The following is a 23,973-nucleotide window of genomic DNA, read 5'->3' as shown; positions in this document are numbered from 1 at the left end:
TTGAGCAGAGGGGCGGGGTGGGAAATCAAAAACAGACATTGGTCAGCCCAAGCGCCTTTGAACTTTCTCCAAACTTTCTTTTTTGAGGGACTCCCAAGGGCTGACGCGTTCTCGCGTGAAGCGTCTTCTTGAGATGCAGCAGGTGGCTTCACTACGTCGTATTGAAAAAGAAGAGCAGGCCGCCCCCAGCGCCCACAAGGCGGCAGCCCTCGCCACGCCCACTAGCTGCGTATGACCCCGCCCCCAGCCCCTGTCCCCGCCCCCAGCCTCTAACCCCGCCCCTGACCTCTTGCCCCGCCCCCGCCAAGTTGCCCCGCCCCCCGGCCGAGCTCCCTGCTCCTTGGGACTCTCGTCGGGTTTGAGGCGGGCGCTCTCCAAGATGGCGCGCGTGGTGAAAGCGGCTGCGGCGTCGGTGCTGGCTGCGGTCGCCGGAGGTGAATACCCGCGCCGTCGGGGCGCGCCGGGGGCGGGGCGCGCGGGACGGGAGGCCGGGGCAGGGCGAGGCCGCGCGGGGGCCAGGGCGCCTGGATCTGCGCGCTACCCCGAGAGGCGCGCCCTGCGGCCGCTGACGGCATCTCTAGGCGCAGGTCGGCGCCCCCGGGAGCTGCAGGTTAGCGAGAGGATTTCCTGACGTACTATTTGCGCCCCGCAGCTGCCCTGGGAGAGCTGTCCACTTGACAGCGCCCCTTTCCTTTGTGGCCCCAGAGGGGCGGGGGGACCTGCCCGAGGGGACGTCAGGGCGGGACAGAAATAAGTGGGGTGAACGCAGAGGGACTTGGTGTGTGAGAGACTGGGGGGGCCAGAAGGAGCAGGGCAAGTCCTGTACCCTAAACTGTGAGCTGAACTTCAAGCGTGTCCAGTATCGTGGTGGAACATTTGAAGGTCAGTGGTGTGAGGAATGCCAGAGGGGTGTTTTTCCTTGATGTGTTTATTGTAATGTGCATACACAGGGGAGATAAAAGCCAGCGGATTTGAAAGGTGCCTTGAGTTCTCTCCAGCTTCATTTAAAAAAAAAGTAAATAAAAAAAAAAGGTAAATCAACAATGACAATAACTCGTTTACTGACTCCCAGTCTATCTAGTTTTCTCTCTTTTCTTCCTCTCATCAGAGAACAACTGTTTCCCTTAATCTGAGATTCCTTATTAGAAAGGAAATACCAAGTGTTAATGCTTCATAGTTGCTCCAGAACATTTGCGATATATTCTTAGCACCTTCAGAAAGTGTTCGAGGATGAATCTTTAATAATATCAGATTTGTCTCCTAGAAAGTAGCCTCTGTTCCACCTGTTGAACCTTATAGTTCTACTTATTCTTTGAAGTTCCATCTCAAACTGAGCCAGTTTTCTGTTGATCACTGTCTTTCTTAGTAATCACCAAGTTTCCTGTACATCTACCAATACAAGTCACCAGGACTAAGTGATGAGACACTCAAAGAAGTGTACTGTAATAGTTTTGGCTGTGTCAACTCTTCATCAGTTTAAAGAGCTGATATGTATACATGGAAAAATATAACAGGCTGAACACACTTTATAAAAATAAATCCCTATTTAATAGGCAATACTCAATTTTTAATACTAGCACTCCATCCTGCCCCTCCTTCCATTCCTTGGTAAACTACAAGTCAGCATCTAAGCTCACATACCATTGCAGGTATCTCTTTGCAGGGAAAAAAAAAAAAAGTGAAGTCATTGCTTATCTGTTCTCCTTCCCTTAGAAAGTAGATATTGCCCATAGAACATACTCTAAAGATATTAAAATTGAAGAGCCAAAAGAATGGAAAAGAATTTCAGAGGAACAAGTAAGTTAAACATAATGGGTTAGCAACATCAGCTTTAATGTCAGACAGACCTGGGCTTGAGGCCCAGCTTTGCCACTTAGTGTGACTTTGTCTCTAAGTAAGGAAAATAATATCCCTTGTTCCATAGAGTTATTGGAAGAATTATAGTTCTCACTGAGCTATTACTATTATCTCCATGTAATGATTGTGAATACTGATAGAGGGGGACTACCACACAATGTACTCCCACTTCAGATTGTGTGATTTCATAGTTTGCTTGGGCAAGATTACTTAGTGGTATTGATCTATAACTTATGGTGGAATAAACCTATAGGTTTCTACTGGGAAGGTGAGATCATAATAGAGAGATGCCATGCTTTGACATTCTGTTCTCCACTGATAAGGCCAGCAGTATGGAGAATGCCGAGAGACTAGGGCCTCTGCTTGGGATAATAACCAGCTTATAGGTTCTTTACAGGCAGATGTTACAAATGTGCTTTCCACTTCTGTATGATATTAAGAGAACTTCCCAGATTAAAACAAAAATTGTCTCAGTTTGGGTGACTAATTTTAACTTGGAAAAACTATAAATTCGTATTCCTATGTCAAAAAGTAGAAAGAACATGTTTACAATACCTTCCAGCAGCATTATTCCACCAGGATGCCAGTGGTCACTAAATGCTGAAATGCTGCCAAAGGTGTTCTAAAATCACTCCACATTTTCCAGAATGAAAAGGCGAGTAGTCTCCTTATCATAAAAAGTAGTAAATTGTGAATTGAGGAAATGAAGAAATAAATACAACAACACTATATGTCCAAAAACATTGCAAAGTATAAGCAATTTTTGGTTAGTTAAAAGGATTTTAAATATAAATGCAGTACCATGTACAGGGTAAGTACACAATCACCTTTTTCCTTTAAAAATATACAGTGTGTTAGAAGTCAAATGCTTACATTTATAAGTTATTGCTGTAACCTTTCTGAAATTGCCAACAGTGATTGGAATGTTTTGTACTCTTTACTATGTACTTTCTGAGCCCTTTATATGTACTATTCAGTTTAACCTCATTTGGCAATCCCGTGAAGATATTATCTTCCAGTAGGAGGAAACAAAGGCACAGAAAGAGTAAGCAGTGAGCCAGAGTTACACAACTAGGCTAGTTCAAGATTAGACGAGGGTAGGCTAGCCCTAGAGCCCACATTCTCAGCACAGTGCCTCTCACATGATACTTATAAAACCGGAAGGTGAGCATATAAGTAATAATTTGAAATGAGAGGAAAAGCATTTTATGTATATATATTTAATATAGGTGAAATATATGTTATTCTATAATATATAAGTATATGTATATTTTTAGAAATTTATTCAATAGTTGTTACAGGAAGGGACTATAACTTCCGACAAGTTATAAAATTATTGCAAGAATGAATACTGATAATGATTCATGTGTCTTTTGTAACATTGGCATAAAGGAAAAATAAAAGCAAAATAGTGTATTCATAACTTGGCTTTCATTAATCCTACCACTTTTGATGCTTAAACCTTAAATGACCCAACTTTTATTGTGGATAAATATGGAGAACATAAAAGTTACCATTTTACCCATATTTAGGTGTCCAGTTCAGTGGCACTGCTACATTTCATACTTTTATTTAATCATCCCCACCTTTTATCTCCAGAACTTTCATTATCCCAAAGTGAATCTCTGTACCATTTAACAATAACTCCCACATTATTCCCTCTCCCTACCCTCTGTTAACCACTGTCCTATTTTCTAGATGAATTTGACTATTCTAGGTTAATGTTTTGACCTTATATGACTGACTTTTTTTGTTTTTGTTTTTTGTTTTTTAAGATTTATTTATTTATTTATACAAGCACTGGGTACAGTCAGAGGCGCGGGAGGGTGAGAGTATTCATCAGAGCCAGAGCAGGGAGCAGAGCAGGCAGAAGGACCGAAGTACACTGCTGAGGGGAGCAGCGGGTGCCAGGAGTGGTCTGCGCGCCATGTGGGACCCTCCTCCGGTGGACGGGGAGCAGCCGGGGATCGAACCAGCGCTGCAGAGGCTGCGGGCAGCTTCTCAACCCAGTGCTCAAGCACTGCGCCACCGGGGAGGCCCTGACTGACTTGTTTTTAAGGTTCATCCATGTTGTAGCATGTGTCAGAATTTCATTCTTTTTTGAGGTTGAATAATATTCCATTGTTTGTGTATGCCACATTTTCATTATTCTTTTGTCTTTGGACAATAGAGTTGTTCCCACCTTTTGGCTATTGTGAATAATGCAGCTACGTGCATAGCTATATAAATAGCTCTTCAAATCCCTGCTTTCAGATTTTTTTGACACATACCTAGAAGTGGCATTGCAGGGTCATGTAGTAATTCTGTGTTATGGCTCCGCATTTAAGGAACATTAAGTCTTCACTGAAAAGCAGGAGAAGGGGCCTCCCCGGTGGCGCAGCGGTTGAGCGCTGGGTTGCGAAGCTGCCAGTGGCCTCTGCAGCGCTGGTTCGTTCCCGGCTGCTCCCCGGCCATCAGAGGAGGGTCCCACATGGCGCGCAGACCTCTCCTGCCGCCCGCTGCTCCCCTCAGCAGTGTACTTTGATCCTTCTGCCTGCTCTGCTCCCCGCTCTGGCTCTGGTGAATTCTCTCACCCTCCCGCGCTTCTGACTGTACCCAGTGCTTGTATAAATAATAAATAAATAAATCTTTAAAAAAAAAAAAAAGAAAAGCAGGAGAAGCTCAGAAAACTAGATAGATCAGATTAAACACACACGTTCTACCAGCTCCAAAGATTGGCTTTATGACAGGGTTTGTTGTGAGAATGGAAATTGAACCTGTTAGACAGCAAGAGTGACCAAGTCACATGATTGTGAAGAGAGATTTACTTTGATAACATTGTCATATATAGATGGGGTAACAGAAATGTGGTCTATTTTGTTATAATTATAAGTATAAAATTATTCCTCAGAATAGTTTTAAACAGGTTAAAAATAAGTGTATGGGGTATAAAATCATCTGGTTAAATGTTGAAAATTTAAGAACTTCTTGCCAGACTAGCTTGAAGGTTCTTCACATGATTGACTTTCTAAGTATGTTGTTTATACAAAGCAAGAAGGCAAAAGTTCAGACTTAACAAACTTACTGTGCATTCTAAAATTACATTATGTGAAGTTTGAATAACTTTGCAAATATATTTTAAAAAACACTGAATTGTATACCTTAAATAGGTGAATGTCATAGTACATAAATTATATCTAAATAAAGCTGTAAGAAAATGTTATTACAAGTGATCATTCACAATTTTATAACACTTCATTAGCAAAGTTAACATATAATTTCTTTAGCTATTTCGTGTCCATAATGTCCTTGAATATGTGATTAAACCTTATTTGGAGGTATTTGGAAAGCCTATGTGAAATAAGTGCAATCTGAATCCAAAGAAATGCAATGTGATTTTTAATTAGGGTACCCAAAAATATTTGATGATGACAATTGTAAAGGAGAGACAGGTTAGAATTCACATAATACATCAGATTTGGAAGCATATTTATTACTTACACTTAAGATTCCTGACATGTGTGGTCATTTGTTTCTTAAATCTGTACTTACTCATCTTTACACTCTTGCTTCTTTTTTTAACACTCCTGTTTTTAAGTATCTTATACATTTTGTTCACACATATAGTTTTTCATGCAAAGTAACCGTTATTGGAATAGCCACAAATTACCCATTACGGAGTTCAGAGTAATACAAGTCTGCTGTATCTTTCTGAGCTGAATGGCAGAGACACCTAAAACTAAAGAGTTGTGAATTCCTACCATTTGAAATAAAAATATTTTTTAAAATTGACAGAAGTCAAAGGAGAAAGTTGGATTTTTTTCCCAGTTCACAACAAACTTCTCAGGAACATAATTCTTTTATTATCTGTAGGGATCTATATCACCCCTTTATTCCATGTTCCCTACCCCAATTTTCCTGGCCTGTAGGATTCTACCCACAGATTTTTACTGCTAGGAGCATCTTCTTTTTTTTTTAACTAGTTAACCCACTTAACATACAATTACCATTTTAAAATGTACAACTTAGCAGCATTTACCACATTCACTGTGTTGTGCAACCATCACCTGTAACTAGTTCCAAGACACCCTCCTTCCAGCCCTGGCAACCACAATTCTGCTTTCTGTCTGTGGATTTACCCATGCTGGATATTTTATGTCAGTGGAGTCATATGATATTTGCCCTCTTGTGTCTGACTTCTATACTTTAGCATAATGTTTTCAAGGTAAATTATGTTGTACTTAACTGGTTAGTGCCTCATATCCAATGTAAGCAGATGAGTCCATGTGTAGATAGAAACAGCACTCCATTCACCCTCAGGTTCTGAACATTCCCGATTCAAGTTTATGTCTGATTCCCATTTTTCCATTATTTGGGGTGTTTAGGAGTGGAATTTCAAATGGTAATTCTATATTTAATTTTTGAAGGCCCGCTAAACTTCTTTGGGGGCTGCCCCAGTTTACATTCTTAGCAGCAGTGTTCAGTTTCTCTACATCAACGCTTAAAAAATAAACAGGTGCAGCAGACCTCTCCTGTCTTGCCTGCTACTTCTCTTAGCAGTGTCTTCCCATAAGTCCGCCCTTTCTGTTCTCCAGGAAAAAAACTATCCGTACTGGTGAGTGTGAAATTGTAACTCATGGTTTTGATTTGTTTTTCCTTAATGACTAGTTATATTGAGTATCTTATGTGCCTTTTGGACATTTTTATATTCTTACCCTTCATTTTAAAGAAGCTGAATTATTGAAATCTCATTAGTATATCACTGTGTTTACTTCTATCTTTTTCTGTCTAGAACTTACACTTTAGAGACCAAATCAAACTAAAAGTATTATAAATGAAAAAAATTTTATGAATAAGTTTTATAAGTAAACCAATAACATTTCCTTTCTCAAAGCATTTTACATTTCTAGAGATAAGATAAACCCACATTGCCACAAAATCTTAATTTCGTTATTATATAAAAACAAACATTGTTATCTTTCTAACATATAAAGTGGGTTTTGTGTTCTAGTAAAGGAAAAAGAACCAGAAATTCTAATAAACTGTTTCCTCTCCTACTTAGAATCTAGTGATAAGAAAGTAACAGAGATTACGTTGAAGCTTCTAATAACATGAGTTGCTTGAGCTTCCTTTTCAGTGCCAGAGTGTTTGCAATGTCCCTGAATGCAAATTGACATAGAATATAAAACTAAACTTGGACTTTTCTAATTTGTTCCTCTGAAATATGTTCCATTGCTGATAATAGGGCATTGCTATCAAGGAACCTCCAGCTGCTGCATCTTCTGTAGCGATAACACTGGTAACAAGAATTCAGAAATAAAAAAAAAAGAAAAGAAAAAGAATTCAGAAATACCCAAACTCAATATTGGACATACCCTTAAAATTCCACGGAGCAAACGACTTATTAGTCTGCCTATTACTCTAAAGTTCACTGACCCTTCCTATATTTGTATTCTTAATACAAATGCCTTCTATATTGAGCTTTCATTACAAACTGCACTTGTTTCAGATAGGCAGGAGAAAATGGAAGGGGAGTTCGACTAGTGATTTTGTTGATGGATAGCATTTTAAAAATTCACTACCACCAAACCCTCAAGAAGTAGTTTCTTGGTCTCCACACATAACTCTGCATGCCACTCATTAGCAAACAATCTTCTTACGTCATTAACAAGAATGGCTAAACTTAATGTGTATATACTAGGAATATCTGGTACCTTATTGTATTTTTCACACCAACTGTCTAATCTTCACAACAAAGCAGCAAGGTAGATATTTAGAGGGTAGTAATGGTATTTTTAAGAAACTAAAATAAAACACAATAGAAAATATCAGCATATCACACCTAGTGAGGATTAGGTATTCTTTTTGTCAAATTTGCTTTCACTTACTCATTTATGTGTGTGTATACTGGGTTGGAATAACTTGCATTTCATGATAATGTAGTGAGGCCACAGAACCAGGCCAGTGATAAGAGAACCTTTGGGTGTGTCGGTAATCAACAGTACAGGCCAGGGCATAGCAAGGGACCTCTTAGGCAAAATTTTGCCTTCTACTGACCTATGAGGGATCCCTTTCATCAAGCAAATGGTGGTACAGTTGTCAATCCCAAGGGAGTAGGGTATTGTTACAGTCTGAGGGGAGGACCCTAAACACTTCTGCCCATTGCATCTTGTTATTGGAGACAGTGAGAACACAAGCACAGGCTGGAATGCTGCTTTTCAATAGAGAAGAGACGAGCAAGATCACCTTCAGTAGTGAATGCTACTGGGCCTCTCCCAGTGGCCAGCATGGGGCAGTTTGCCTGAATACACCCCTCTTGTGCCGCAGTAGGAAGGACACTGTTCCCTCCCCACAGAGGCCAGAATGACAGTGCAGGTGCCATAATGATCATGTGCTTTGGAACAACAAAAGAGTACTCACTGAGTGTGAAACAGGGAAAGCTGTCCAACGCAAGCCTTATTATAAGGCTGCATGGCTCTTCATCTTAGTGAGGAAGCATCCAGGCCCAAGGCCCATTCCTGTGTGGCTGAGTGGTAGCAGAAGGTCTGAAGCAGGAGAATGCCTTTCCAAGCAAGGTTGGAAATAGTGTCAACCGAAATAAATAATTTCCTTGTTGTTATCAAACATTTTGGTGAGGGAGTTTTATGTCAGCTGTGATACTAGGTACTGTTTAAAGCATTTTTCATTAAAGTTAACAACTTGTGCTCCTCAGTTTGCTATTTCATAATCTTACTAAATAGTGTCAGTTTATATTTAGAACTCATGTGTGTATGTAATTTTCATCTGGGGAAAATCTGGCTCTTAAAGTCCAGTATTTGGGGGAACAGAGAAATAGAATAATACACGGGAAGAACGCATTTCCATCTTCTTCAGTTTCTGAATTAAAGGTTTTTTTATTTTTTGGGGTTTTTTTTTTTTGTTTGTTTGTTTTTTACATTCAGAAGCAGTATATCTCTAGTCCTTCATAATTATAAACAGAAACAAAAAATCTGGTCTCAGAGGAAATCCTCATAAGTTTAAGTACCTCTTGATCCATCCTTGTTTTTCTCTCAACTTGAGATGTTTCCTTTAGTTGACAACCAAATAAAATATATATTAAAGAGTACTGTGTGGTTAAGGTTTTATTGAACTTATTGTAGAATAGAAAACAAAAAGTTGGTCATAGTTGGGGAAGAAAGTTGCTTGCTCTCATCATTGAATGTCCATTACCTCACTCTCACATTCAAACTTATAGCCTTTGTGGAGTGCAGCAAATAAGTAATTCTTAAAGATAATGCAGCTGCTGTTAGGTGTTATCAGTAAATATAAAGTACTATTAAACATGTCATTCTTCTGGATTCATTTGAAGGTCAGAATTAGCTTTATAATTCCAGACAGTTATTTAAATGGGCAGAGCAGAGTGTGTAATTTTGAATTAAGTTTTTCCATTTATCTCCCCAGTTTAATTTCAATAATTAAAAAGAATAAGTACATAAATAATTTTTGTATGTATTATTTATTTTTTTAATTAATTTTAGTAGTGCATTAAGTCTCAAAAAAAGGGTTTCAGTGGCTGTTCAATTTTTCAGGGCTCTTTTCCAGACTTCACATTCCAATTTCAACAGTAAGAGCCTTCTCTACCTCACAGTCCTTGAATCAAGCACCAAGTCTCATATGGAACCTGGGTCAACTCAATCATGTAGCCATAGCAGTGCCAGACTTGGACAAAGCCAAGGCATTTTATAAGAATGTTCTAGGGGCCCAGGTAAGTGACGCGGTCCCTCTTCCTGAGCATGGAGTGTCTGTTGTTTTTGTCAACCTGGGAAATACCAAGATGGAGCTGCTGCATCCGCTGGGAAAGGACAGTCCAATTGCAGGTTTTCTGCAGAAAAACAAGGCAGGAGGAATGCATCATGTCTGCATCGAGGTACTTTGCTTGCTGTTATGTATGGTGTTTTTGATTTCCCTCTTATAAAATGTCTTTTATTCTTTAAGTCTATGTATTGCTGCAGTTATCAGAAACCATGATTAAATTCTGTAAGGGGAATGATAGTGTTGGGCCTACTCAAAGATGAAGCCATAGGGCCGCCCCTTGTGGCGCAGGCGGTTGAGAGCCGTGCTGTGATGCTGTCCACAGTCTCTGCAGCGCTGGTTCGATCCCAGCTGGTGAGGGTCCCACATGGCCCGGCAGACCTCTCCTGTCTCGCCTGCTGCTCCCCTTAGCAGTGTATTTTGTCAGTCTGTCTCTGTTTCTGGTGAATCCTCTCATCCTCCCATGCGTCTGGTTTGTACCCCCGTTCTTGTATAAATAAATCTTTAATCAAAAAAAAAAAAAGATGAAGCCATAGATATATTCTCTTTCCCTCTAGAAAACTGCAAAAAAATAAAAATAACGTTTTATCAAAATCCGGATTCAGCAGTCCCTGCAAAGGCTGGGTGTTGGCCAGCACACTTTTCACCCTTCACCCTGGTCTTGGTCTCAGCTGCTTTCACTGTTACAGGCAGTGAGGAGAAGCAACTGAAAGGACTTTTTAACGTAAGACTTCCTATATTCACGCTATTATAATTATTTTCTATCCTTAAAATTGTAATATCTTGTTCCTTATTATAAAAGCAATGCATTTTCAATTACTATGGTTTTTAAGATCTTCTGAATTGCATTTGCTAATAATTCTGGAGAAAACCTGAAATGTAAGACAGGAACATTGTCATCAGAGAGCTTTTATCTGTAGATGTTCGTGTTCATATAATTGCCTTATGGAATATCAATTGATACCAGTTATATTTCAATTTAAATTGTTTTGCTCGGGTAATTCATTTGATAGAAGGAATGACATAATTAATAGCAAGATCTCATTCCCAATCCAGAAGAGAGGTGAATTTATTCTAGAATATATGCAAGGATTTATTTAGTTCATATTGTAAACATTTGAGATCCTAAAATGTATGCACAATAAGTACTTGAAATTCAGCAGTGACATGGAGGGGCAGCTATTAGCTAATTACGGTGTACTGTGATAAGCAGAATCAATAATGTGTCTGCTCAGTCACACAAAGAGAAAGATATTGATTACCCCTGCCAGGCTGAGGGGTGGGATGGTGTCACAGGCTGAATTACAGTGAATGTCCCAGGAAGGTATTCCAGGCAGAGGGGATAGCATGTGGAAAGACATGGAGTTATTGTAGCAACTAACATTGAGTCCTCTGGCAGCACATGGAGCACCAGTGTGCACTGTTTCCTTTAAATTCCTAGTTTCCCTGTGAGGGTACTGTTAATTCCCTTTCACAAGTGAGGAACCTTGAGACTTAGAATAGTTAATTCGCCCATGGCAAGTTTAGTGTACATGGCAAGACTAGTGTTCAAACCCAGATTTGTTCTGATTCCAGGATCTGCACTGTTAGCCATGGCACCAGATTGCCTTCATGGTGTTAGCTGAGCTTTATATTTGAGGGGGGCAAGCCATAAGACATTAGGCCATGGAGCTAAACGTGGCTTGCTATTTAACCTTTATTCCTTTTTCAGGAGGTTAATTTTGGCTAGAGTTTTATTTCACTGGACTTGGAGGGTTTAAGACCCCTCCCAGGTTGAGAAGCAGGATCATCTGTCTTTGAATCCACTCTTTCCTCTCTGGCACTACACTGTTCCACATCAGAGAGCCCACGCCTTCAAAGGAAGCCACTATGTGAGTTAGAAGTTCAGTTAAGCAAAGAATAGTGCAAGTTCAGTAATTTAACAGCAAATTCAAAAGCAGAGATTATAACAGCAAATTCAAAAGCAGAGGGAAATGAAAATGTATGTCTATAAGATGAAGGTAGATAATGGGAGAAGTTGTTGGCTAGTCAGTTGCTATATTAGTATAACAACTTCCTCTCCCCATCATCATCATTCCCTGCACTCCATAAAAAATAAAGTGGTTTAACTAGATAGATATTCCATTTTTCTGTTCTCATTCTAAAAGTGACCTGTCCCAATGCTGCTGGGGCAGCTCCACTACCTATAATACGTCACTTACCAGTTACGCCAGGCACTGCCATTATCAGCCAGAAGGGAGGGAAAGCAGAGAGAGAACAGCCTGCAAGTGCCTTTAAAGAGATAATCCAGAAGTCACACATCATGCCCAATCATACCGCTTGGACTCCAGCCTCTTACATTTGCCTGCAAGTGGAGTCTGGCCAGGCAGTATGTGCCCTTCTATAACTTGGGCTCTGTTGTAATCAAAAGAAAGAAAAGAAGAAATGGGCACTGAAGGCAAACAATCTCTTCACCCTTGGTAACTTTTTTAAAAAATGGTATTGCCAGATTAGCGTTTCTGAATAAAGATGTGCTGTAATCTGGAAACATTTAAGAATTAGTGTCGTCTACTACAGCAGTCTTTGAGATGGAAAGTTGTCACTAGATGCAGGGGACTTGGTTTCCTGAACCACCAGATGGAGCAAAATTCCTCACCTGTTCTTCAACAGAATGTATTTTTTTAAAAAAGCTACTTTTTTTTAGATTTATTTATTTATGCATACAAGAACTGGGGTATAGGCCAGAGGTGTGGGGGGAGGGTGAGAGGATTCACCAGAGAAAGAGCGGGGAACAGAACAGGCAGACTGACTGAAATACGCTGCTGAGGGGAGCAGCGGGTGAGTCAGGAGAGGTCTGCTGTGCCATGTGGATAGCTCCCTGGACGGGGATCAAACTCGTGCTGCAGAGGCTAAGAATAGCTTCATAGATTGGGTCTTAACCCCTTGCACCACCAGGGAGGCCCCAGCATGTATTTTTGTTGCATGAAGCTAATATTTCATGATTGTTTTGCTGCAGATAACTTAGTCGATTCTAATTTAACGTAGGTCTGAAACCCTTCCACCAAAAGGTACAGAAAGTGGTAGAACTAATCAGAAGATATTTCTTTGGTCATTTCACTTACTATTGTATGTACAACATTATTTCCAAACTCCAGGCTATTAAACAGTTCTTTGATTTTGCTCAGCATTTTGTGGTTGAGGAATTTGGGGGAGGGCTCTGCTAAGCAGTTCTTGCTTGTGATCTGTCATGGAGTTGTAGTCATGTGAAGGCTCACCTGGGCTGGGTGACCCAGATGCCTCACTCACCTGGGTGCCTGTCAGGTGGGTGCTCAGCTGGGTCTTCCTTATGGGATAATGAGGCTGGATCGTCAGGTGATTGTGCCAAGCGAAGTAGGTTAGAAAGTGAAAGACAATTACTGAGTGATTTCTCTCATGTGTGGAATATAAATAACCAATGAAAACAAACTGGCAAAACAGAACAAAAATGCCTCAGACTTGATGAAAACTATGCTGGTTACCAGTGGGGAGAGGTGGGGTGGGGAGGGGATAGGGTATTGGCCTTGGAGCTTTGGTGGACACAAGTGAATCCACATGTATAAGTGTTAGGTGTGAAATTGTACTCCCAAACATTTTTGTAAACAAAAGGCAAATTAGTAACATTTTAATAGGAAATTAAATAAAAATGAGATAGAAAAAAAGATAACGCAGCAACTTTTTTCATTGAGCTGCATAGTCCTTATGAAAGAAAACTTATATAACTCTAAGGTAAAAGGCTAGTAAGGTAATTAAATTCTTGCATACTGGAGGATAACTGTTCTTCAGTCAAGAAGGGAGAAAAGGACCTCCCTGGTGGCACAAGGGGATAAGATGCAACAGTGTGAAGCTATCCGCAGCCACTGCAGCACGAGCTCAATCCCTGGCCAGGGAGCTGCCCACATTGTGCAGCAGATCTCTGTCCTATCTTGCCCACTACTCCCCTCAGCAGTGTATTTCAGTCAATCCGCCTATTCTGTTCCCCACTCTGTCTCTGGTGAATCCTCTCACACACACACACACCCCACACACCTCTGGCCTGTACCCCAGTTCTTGTATGCATAAATAAATAAATCTTTTTTTTTTTTTTTTTTTAAAGGAAGGGAAAAAATTCAGCTTTTTAAACAATTCCATTCTCAGGCTGGTGTTAAGGTAACCCATAGGCAGTTGCCAAGCTCTGTGAGTGGTCTGTGTGTCATTGAGTCCCAGATGTGGGAGTTTGATAGGATGATGACAATTCCCATGAGCACAACCAAAAAGTGGGCAGTTCGAGGAGGAGGTTTTTAACTTTTCAGGTTATTAAGTAAGAAAGAATTTTTAACTTCTCATCTACTGCTAACATCGTTTCATCAAAGAAAGTACATTTTATTACCAAACAAATAGTAAAAAAGAAGAAAAAGGACAAATGGTCTTGGTATTAAGAGTACTGTCAATTAACCAAATTTAGTTTTGATTATTTTTTAATGTTTTGCTATCAACTGGTGAAAATTGCAGGGGAAAGCCGCATTTAAGAAACTTTCAACATACCCAGGAGCAGCAAAGATAGCAAATGTGGAAGTTTGGGAATTATATCCTTCTGAAATCATTTCAAAGAATACACAGGAGCCCTCTGAACCCCACACAAATTGAGAACAATGTTAGATGTTCAAAATTCCTTAATTTTTAGTTTTTGAGGAAAACATAATTGAAAACATTTCATGTCAACTTTTTACTTTAAAGTTCATGGATTTATGTCAGATTGAGGGTTGAATCCATTTAGTGTTAATTTCAATTAACACAATTATAATTTTATATAAAATTAAAAGTCTATTTGTGGCATCAAACAAGATGCCATGCATCATTAAAAATGACACATTATTACTTGTTCATAAAATTCGGTCAGTGAGAACCTCATGCTTTAAGATATTTTCATAGTTATTTAGTCCAACTCCTTATCTTTAAACAAGATTGTATTCCCATTTTCGAATGAAACAATTGAGGACTAAAGAAAATTCTGATTGTGACAATCTAAAAAAATTTTTTTAAAAGATTTATTTATGCATACAACAACTGGAGTACAGGTCAGAGGTGCAGAAGTGGTGGGGGCAGGATTCACCAAAGATAGAGTGGGAGCAGAACAGGGAGATCTACTGAAATACACTGATGAGGGGGCCAGCAGGTGAGACAGGAGAGGTCTGCTGCTCCATGCGGGTCAGCTCTCTGGCTGGCCAGGGATTGAACCCATGCTGCAGTGGCTGTGGACAGCTTCACAGTGCTGTGCTCAACCCCTTGCACCACCAGAGAGGCCCAATGTAAAAAATTTTTGATTGGATACTCTCACTCTAAATTTACAAATGAGAGGGGGAAACCAACATAAATCCTCAGAAACAGATGAGCACCCTCTCCCCGCCTCAAAAAAAAAAAAAAAAAAGCTGGTAGGATGTTTAAGTGAATTGTCCAGATTTTCACTAATGGCATCCAAGATCTTCAAGAGCCCTATGATGCACAGCTGTAATTGTTTGAAGGATTATAAAAGCAGATTTTTAAAACGGGTTTATTATTGACTGTTACTTTTATTACTTAGGGGGACAGACTTAATTTCCCAAATCAAATTGCTTTGTATTTCTTATAATCTTAAAGTAGATAATGCATCTACTTTCAATTTAGAAAATTAAAAGACACTTTTATTTATTCTTTTTATACTGCCAAAGAAAACATTAGGAGCACTCTTAAAGAATTACATATTTTATAGCAACACTCTAACAAATGGAGGAATGTGGTACAAGATCTTTAAAACCAAAGTTAGTGATAGAAATAGTAATAGAAACAGAAGGTAGTAAAAAGTCAATTAGGTATTTTCAGAAAAATAACTATAATTTTGTAAGTCTTAGAAGTATTTCTTGGATTAGGGGATATTGAAGAAGCAATAAACTGAAAGTTGGGATGTACCATCTGAATTAAAGATATTTGTATTTGGATAGAATGTTGATAAATGAAAATATTCATGATCACATATAGAACAGGTTATCAAGGGCATTATGAAAAACTTCATGATTGCGTTTGGTATCATCAGTAGGAAAAAATAATGTAATGAACTCCCATCAAGGAGTTTTCAAGGTCTTGCCACATGTGCTTAATCTTTCTTTTTTACTTTGTTAAACTACTTTAAAGTAATTCACAACATGTCATTTTACCTTTTATCTCTTAAGAAATAACCGCAATGACGTTATTATATCAATCAAAATTAAAGAAAAATCTTTTGTCACTGTCATAAGCACAGTCCATAAATCAGATTTCTTAAACTGATTCTCAAGTGTCTTTATCTGGATCCAAGCTACAAAGGTTGTTAATCTCTTTAGATTGTCTTTTAAAAATTACTATTAATATCTTATACTAGTATGGTATGTTTATCATAATTAATGACCAGTAGTAACACATTACTAACTAAAATCTATACTTTATTCAAATTTCCTTTATTTTTACCCAGCATCCTTTTTGTGTTCCCATCCAGAACACCACATACATTTGGTCATCATGTCTTTGTGAGCTCCTCTTGCCTGTGACAATTTCTCAGACTTTACTGGTTTGATGACCTTGACACTTTTAAGGACTTCTGGTCAGTTATTTTGTATAATGTCCCTCAATTGAGGTTATCTAATGATTTTCTCACCATCAGATTAGGACTATGACTTCTAGAGAAGACCACATAGGTAAAGTGCCCTTCTCATCACATCATCCCAACAGTCAGCATGACTGACCACTGTTGATGTTGACCTTAATCCCCTAACTGAGCGGGTTTCTCCACTGTGAAGTTGTTCTCTTATATTTTTTACCTCATTCTCCATACTATAGTCTTTAGAAGAAGTCACTGTCTGAGGCAAACACCCAAGGAATGAAAAGTTATTATCCGATGGTCTCACTCATAGCAGGAATCTAGAAAACTTAAATAAGGGACCAGGAAAATGAATATAAGAAAGTGAAAATCAAAATCAACAAAAAACTATGAACCAGAGACACTTTTTGGGGGGTGGGGGCGGGAGGGGAAGGATTGGGGTCAGAATGGGGCGTTTGCAATTGTATGGGGGAATATAAAAATAAAATTTAATATTTAAAAAAAAAAAAAAAAAAAAAAAAAAGAAAAGTTATTATCCATCTCCTTGATAATTCTATAAAGTATTTGAAATTTTTCTGCATGAAAGATTTTGATATTCTTCCCCCATTAATTTTTTGAACATTTATTCAATTATTTATATATTCAATCATATGTCACTTTGGACTTGTAGATATTTATTTTATATATTGGATTATAATCCAGCACTGCTTTATTTTGTTATTCTAACTTAGCTAATAGGATCCTGGTTAGCTCCTCTGTCCTTTTAACACACCTCATCTTTTCCCCCCCACCCTTCCTTACTTTCTGCTACTACAAGATGCTTGTCTTCTACATTCTGTGCCCCATGCTAGTACCAGCCACTTCTCCAAGGAGCCCTGGTTCTTTCTCATGGGGTATGGTGTTAGACCCCATGATCTGGGCTCTGGATGTGCTTGTTGCTCAGGAGGTATTGTTCTAGGTCACCTCAGTTAACAGGCAAGGACATGTAAGTGTGTATACATATATACACATATCTATAAATATTTCTATATGGAGCCAGTAGAATTCATATGTTGTCTGTGATATTGTGATTTTAATAAATATTATAAAAATATTTTTGTACCTTTGTCCCCACTTTTGGCACAGAGCTCTTAAAACCACTGGTGTTTCCTAGGCAACCTAAAGATGGGAGGTTACCAGAGGACCCTACCAAGTGACTGAAGGGTTGGAATTTTCAGCCCCACCCCCAGCTTTCAGTGGGGGGAGGGGGTGGGACTAGAGATGGAATTGATGGCCAGTGGCCAATGAGTGAATCAATCATACCTATGTAAGGAAGTCTATAAAAGCCCAAAAGATTGGAGTTCAGTGAGCTTCCAGCTTGATGACCACTTGGAAAGTCATTCAGGGAGAGTGACATGCCCAGAGGGCTCAGAAGCTTTGTGCCCTACCTCCTTCCTTGTCCTATTTATCTCTTTCATCTGACTGTTCCTGATTTTATCCTTTTATAATAAACTGGTAACCTAGTAAGTAAAATGTTTCTCTGAGTTCTCTGACCATTTAGCCAATTAATCAAATCTCAAGGAAGGGATTGTGGAAACCTGATTTATAGTCATTTGGTCAAAATCACAGGAAGCAACCTGGACTGCAGTTGCCAGACACCTCAGGTGCAGGGCAGTCTTGTGGACTGAGCCTTTCTGGCATCTGATACTCTCCCCAGTGTCAGAAACTAAGTTGAATTATGGGACACCCAGCTAGTGTTTGGAGTATTCCTTGATACATGGGGAGAACCCACACACACACACTGGAATTGGTATTAGAACATTTAATGTCTGTATCGCACACTCATGAACACATGAGTCCATACTGATATCTCTGATTCTATTACCACATGAACCACAGAGCCTTTCCTTTGCCTCCTGCCATCTACCACTGTCCACCTACTTAAGTGTTTTTATATATATGATATTAGTTTTGATGACAGTTTAATAGTGATTTTCATGTATTTGAAGTTTTAATCTCAAAAGTCTCAAAATTTTCAAAAACTACCAAGTGATTTGGCAAGCAGGAGGTTTGGGTACTAGAGATGTATCCATATTTGTTTCGTACCTACTATGTGCCATAACTGTGTGCTGCAAACTTACCTGTTACCTCATTTTAATCTACAGTCCATTTATATGGAAGACCTCATCTCCCTACTAAGGATGATTAACATCTCCAAGACTCTTAGGATGAAACAATTTTTGTAGTACCACCACTAGTACTTCTAGAAGAAAATATTATGAAGTTTAGTATTTATGATTTTAAGTTACTTAAGGAAAATATTTACTGATGGTAAAAATTCTTAAGTATCATATTACTCCCTAGCAACTTCTTTTCCTCTCTGGAATATTAGGCATATTTTTCTTTTTTTTTTTTTAAGATTTATTTATTTATACAAGAACTGGGGTACAGGCCAGATGTGTGAGAAGGTGAGAGGATTCACCAGAGAGAGAGCGGGGAGTACAACAGGCAGACGGACCGAAAACACTGCTGAGGGGAGCAGTGGGTGAAGCCGGAGAGGTCTGCCACACCATGTGGGTATCTCCCTGACCGGCCGGGAATTGAACCCGAGCTGCAGAGGCTGCGGACAGTGCAGCACTCAACCTGCTGTGCCACCAGGGAGGCCCTAGGCATATTTTTCATGATTGTTTCAAAGCAGTTCTGCCCAAGGAGAGATGCAACAGATTGCAGGAGTTCCCAGTTTCTTCTGAGACTTATAATAACTATAAATTGTTATTTTTATGACCTCAGATATGTTCTCATTTTTTTTCCTCAAGGTGGATAATATAAATGCTGCTGTGATGGATTTGAAAGAAAAGAAGATCCGTAGTCTAAGTGAAGAGGCCAAAATAGGAGCACATGGGAAACCAGTGATTTTTCTCCATCCTAAGGACTGTGGGGGAGTCCTTGTGGAACTGGAGCAAGCTTGATTTATTTTTGCAAGAAATAAGTTGATCAGCCTGAAAAAAACTTAATCAGAAGGTACTTCATTGCTCCTGTCATTTAAAAGTTGAAAATTAAGAACTCAATTATAAAAAGAGATTAAAACATGTAAATAATATTTTTGATTTTTTTTTCCTCCTGATTTGGAGAAAATATTGATTATAAAATAATTAAGGAACATTAAAATCACATAAGAAATAAATATTTTGTGTTCTAAAATGGGGTAGTTGAGTATGGTATGTTGCGTGAAAGGGTGTGAGAGAGAGAGAGAGACCCTCACAAAGGAGTTAGGACAGATGGGAATTCTACCACCAAACCACTAATGCCTGATGCAGAGCAGTTACAGAAGTCCTGGGTTACATATTAGGGGCAAAGCTGCTTTTATGGATGTTTTGGACCAAGTTTTTCAAAGGAAACTGTTTAAGTAATTTTACATCAAAGTTTTGACCTTATCTGGAACCGATCATGTTCACAAGTTTCTTGTAAGCTGTTGTTTTGAGTCCTAGTGCTAGGTATAAAAAGGAAGTTCTGGAGAAAGTTTGGTGCATGATCTAGTAGGTGTATAGACAGCTAAAAAAAAATTTATATTTTTTTAAAAGATTATGCATACACGAACTGGGGTACAGGCCAGAGGTTTGTAGCATGAGAGGATTCACCAGAGACAGAGTGGGGAACTTAACAGGCAGATCGACTGAAATACACTGCTGAGGGGAGCAGTGGACGAGACAGGAGAGGTCTGCTGCGCCAGTTCTGCTGTGGGTAGCTCCCTGACTGGCTGGGGATTGAACTCATGTTGCAGAGGCTGCGGATAGCTTTACAGTACTGTGCTCAACCCCTTGCACCACCAGGGAGGCCCTAAAATATTTTTTTTTAATGGTAGACATAGAGAGGGCAGTGAATTTGTAGTTGCTTATCACCCAAGTGCTGGAACACCAAAACAAACCCCAGGGGAATATACAAAGTGTGTAGAAACCCATTGCCAAGAAGCTTACGGGCCAGTTGGGAAAACTACTTCATAAATTAGCTATAAATACTTTAAAAATAACATATGAGTGAGTCAAAAAGGAATATAGATCTTGAGGATAGAGTTATATCTGGTTTTTAATCAGACTTCTAAATGTAATAGAAATAAAAAAATATCAAGGATACAGATGTATGGAATGCATACATAGTGTACGGCAAAGTGGTAAACATCTTAAGTTCATGGAGACTGAATGTTGAGTGAATGGGTAGGTATGTATACACAGAGCTTATTATGGAAGACAAGTGTAACATCCAGTATCATATGGGTGGTTTTGGGGTGGAAAATAAAGGGACTTAAATGCTGGTTAAGTATCTGTAGTCAACTTGAAAAGATAAATGTTGATACTAATAGACTGGTAAACTACATGTATATATGACAATTCCACTGAAAATAAACAGAGAACACTCGAAATACACATGAATCAAAATGAAATACTAAATATTGTCCAAATAACTAACCTGAAGACCGGGAGGGGAAAACAGGGAAAAAATAATAATAAAATGAAAGACCTACATCTTGACATACCAATAATTACATTGAATGTAAATGGTTTTGGGAGACTGAATTAAAAACATGACCCAATCAACCATATGGTATCTGCAAGACACCCAATTCAAATACAATGATACTGGTAGGTGAAGAGTAAAAGAATGCAAAAGGATAAACTTTGCAAACAATAACCTGAAGAATCCTGGAGTGGCTGTATTAATATCAACGTAAGACTCAGAGTTGTTGAAGCAGTAGTAAAATCAAGATGGACAAAGGGCTTTTTATGGGCTTGGTGCCCTCTTCAATCCGATCCCCATGTTGAACTAGCAGTTACAGAAACTCCAGTCTTCTCTGGAGTTTCTGTAACTACTATGTCGCACAGGTTTCCCAGCAGCCACAGGGTGTGAGCATGGATGGCACCATCCTGTTGAGTTTAGAGCAAAATAGCGGTTAGTTCTGTGCCTTTTACCAGCTGGACAAGTATTTTATTTTTAAATGCTTACTGTAGGCAGAAAACTGCCTTTTGGTTTTAATTCAAATCTTAGTTGTTTAAATGCCAACCACAGACAGTTTCCTATTTATGGTGGTTTGACTTAGGATGTTTTGACTTTATGGTGATATAAAAGTGATACAATTTCAGTAGAAAACATACTTTGAACTTGACCTTTTCCTGGACCAGTGACTTGTAGTAAGACGCTCTCACAATGCGGGGCAGCAGCAGGAGCCACAGCGCCCAGTCAGCCACAGCACCAGCAGGAGAAAGAAGCCGGCTCCATAGAGCCTCCTACCGGCTGTTCTCCAGCCTCAGAGTGTCGCGGTAGCATCTCAGCAACCAGCGAAAACTCCATGTCAAGTCTTCAGAAGCCTTCAGATCCGGGGAGCTTTTCAGCTGTGCATGTGAGTGAGGGGTCCCCAACATCTACTCATTTTCACTTTCAGTCCCGTCTTCAAGAAATTACAAGAGAGATTCAGCATTTTAGTATCATTTTAGCATTTTAGGCTTAGCGTTAGATGATTTTGCCCAACTGTGGGCGAATGAAGTGTTGCAAGCAGATTTAAGGTAGGCTAGGTTAGGCTATGGCATTCAGTAGGCTAGGTGTATTAAATGCATTTCAAATTACAATATTTTCAACTTATAACTAGTTTATCAGGTTATAATCAAATAAAAAAACAAGAAAGATGTGTCTTCTTCTTTATTTTTACAAATCAAAAGAATTGGGTGTTGTTAAAGAGGAAAGCTGCCTTGCTTTCATGGAGCACAGCACCCAGAAAGTGCATCCTGAGAACTCGGAGGGAAGGGAAGCAGGGCTGCCCCCTGCTGCGTGCACAGGTGAAAGCCACCACAGTGGGTGTGACTGACAATCTTCAGAGACTAAACCAAGAGATTGTTTTCAGATGTATAACTAAGTAGTTCCTTCCAAACTCCTGTGAAGATGATCAGAGATTCAAGCTCAGAGTAGAAAACAGGAAATAAATATAATTTACTAACTGAAATTCTAATCATTTGCAAGAAGGCTGTGGATGACTGCCTGGGAACAAAAATGTTTCCTTATCACCTGTTCCTTTGGTTCCTGATTTCCTTTCTTTTTTTTAATTTCCTGTCTAAGAACTGATGCAAACATATTTCTATAGCTAAGTGGAATAAAACTATATTCTTTACCTAATTAGTTGCTGACTTTTAAAAACTGGCTGCATATATAAGCTGTTTCCCAATAATATAACCCTTAATAAACATTGACATGTGCTCAAGATTAATTTGTCTAAAAAGTTTGTTGCAAAGAAGTAAAAAACAAAACCAAATCCAGACCCCAGTGTGCTTTCAACATATATAGTCCATTGTCATCTTCCTGTCCAAATGTAGTTTGGGGCAGATAAATCAATATTAGGTGTTTGCATTATTATGCTCCATTATTATGACCACAAATGATTATGAGACAGAATTGTGTGGTGTGCTATGACTTCCTTCCCTGTGAAATGCTTTCTTTTCCCTTGAATAAATACTTACATTTGTGTTTGTTTCATTAGCTATATATGACCCCAAACCATCAACCATCTTATCCTATTTCAATTTTTGAGGTGTCTTTAGGTTGTTTCTTAATGGATGATATAATTTTCATCTTTATGACTTCTTTCCTTAAGCCTTTGGACCTACTCCAGTATGGGTTGAGCTGTCTTCTACACTCAGCTGAGATAATGGAAAACCAAAATACTTCCCTACCCCTGTACTGAGCATTACCACGGCCAGGCCAAATACCTTATTACTTACTCCAGGAAACACTCTGGAACTGAAGCAACTAAAATAATTTACTAATCAAGACTCACACTGGCTGATCAATCTCTCAGAAAAAGTTGCCTAATCTCCTAGTTCAAGGAAAAAGAAAAATATCGGATGGTTTCACTTACAGCAGGAATATAGGGGAACCAAACAAGACATCAGTGTAAAAAAATAATAACAGTACAAAACACAACAAAGCAAAAACAGACAGTTATAAACCAGAGACATCCTGCAGGGGAAGAGGCCAGAGAGGGATCAGAGGGAGGGAGGGAGGAGCACAGGGGACTGAGGTGATGGTGCACGGGTGCAGCGGGGAAGGAAACTATGGGGACTACCCCTGAGAGGGTGGGGGGAAGCAAACATTGTTTAAAAATGAACAATGATGTAAAAAAAAATTTTTAATAAATGAAAAATAAATAAATCTCCTAGTTCAAACCCTAAATTCCCTATAGGTAACCTCTGGTTTCCCCTTTGTTGAGATATTACTAGACTTCTGTCGAGGTGACTTTCTCTTTTCATTGCAGTAAGTCTAATAGATTTGGCTTGATCAATAGGTTTGTTTAATTGAATGTTTAATCAATAGGTTTCTGGAGGCAGTTTTTGAGCTCAGCAGTCAACAGCTGTTTCTCTGAGATTTTTATCATCATCTTGGAGGTTCCTTTTGCCTCTCTTTTGTGATGATCACACTTTTAAAAATATTTTGAAAATATTAAAAGTTAGATCATATAGTGTTTCGCTGTCTGATTTATTTCACTTAGCATGATGCCCTCAAGGTCCATTCATTTTATCAAAAATGTAAGAGTTTCTTCTTTTTTTAAGATTTATTTTATTCATTTATGCATATAAGAGCTGGAGTGTAGGCCAGAGGTGCGGCAGTGGTGGGGGGAGGGAGGGCCGGGGGACTGAGGGGGGATGTTGAGAGGATTCACCAGAGACGGAGTGGGGAGCAGAAAAGGCAGATATACTAAAACACACTGCTAAGGGGGCAGCTGG

At 39.2% G+C, this 23,973-nt stretch overlaps 1 protein-coding gene across 1 annotated transcript; it reads left to right on the top strand.

Moving 5' to 3' along the window:
- Positions 1-336: 336 nt before the first annotated feature.
- On the top strand, positions 337-23,195 carry MCEE (methylmalonyl-CoA epimerase). The gene is made up of 3 exons (XM_037510100.2): positions 337-434; positions 9,405-9,742; positions 19,027-23,195. The coding sequence occupies exons 1-3, from the start codon at positions 380-382 to the stop codon at positions 19,177-19,179; spliced, it is 546 nt and encodes a 181-aa protein (XP_037365997.1). The 5' UTR covers positions 337-379; the 3' UTR covers positions 19,180-23,195.
- The last annotated feature ends 778 nt before the right edge of the window (positions 23,196-23,973 follow it).

This window comes from Talpa occidentalis, unplaced genomic scaffold (genome assembly GCF_014898055.3).
Source record: "Talpa occidentalis isolate TD23 unplaced genomic scaffold, MPIMG_talOcc4v2.1 talOcc4.14, whole genome shotgun sequence".
In the NCBI taxonomy this organism is placed as follows: domain Eukaryota; kingdom Metazoa; phylum Chordata; class Mammalia; order Eulipotyphla; family Talpidae; genus Talpa; species Talpa occidentalis.
Note: the sequence above shows the minus strand (reverse complement) of the source record. Positions and strands in the feature narration are given on the sequence as shown.

What these genes read in the sequence shown, in the direction of transcription:
- MCEE (XM_037510100.2), top strand. Translation starts at nt 380, where the DNA reads ATGGCGCGCGTGGTGAAAGCGGCTGCGGCGTCGGTGCTGGCTGCGGTC. An exon ending in GCTGGCTGCGGTCGCCGGAG is followed by an intron (nt 435 to 9,404) that starts GTGAATACCCGC and finishes TCAATTTTTCAG; the next exon opens with GGCTCTTTTCCAGACTTCAC. An exon ending in TGCATCATGTCTGCATCGAG is followed by an intron (nt 9,743 to 19,026) that starts GTACTTTGCTTG and finishes TTTTTCCTCAAG; the next exon opens with GTGGATAATATAAATGCTGC.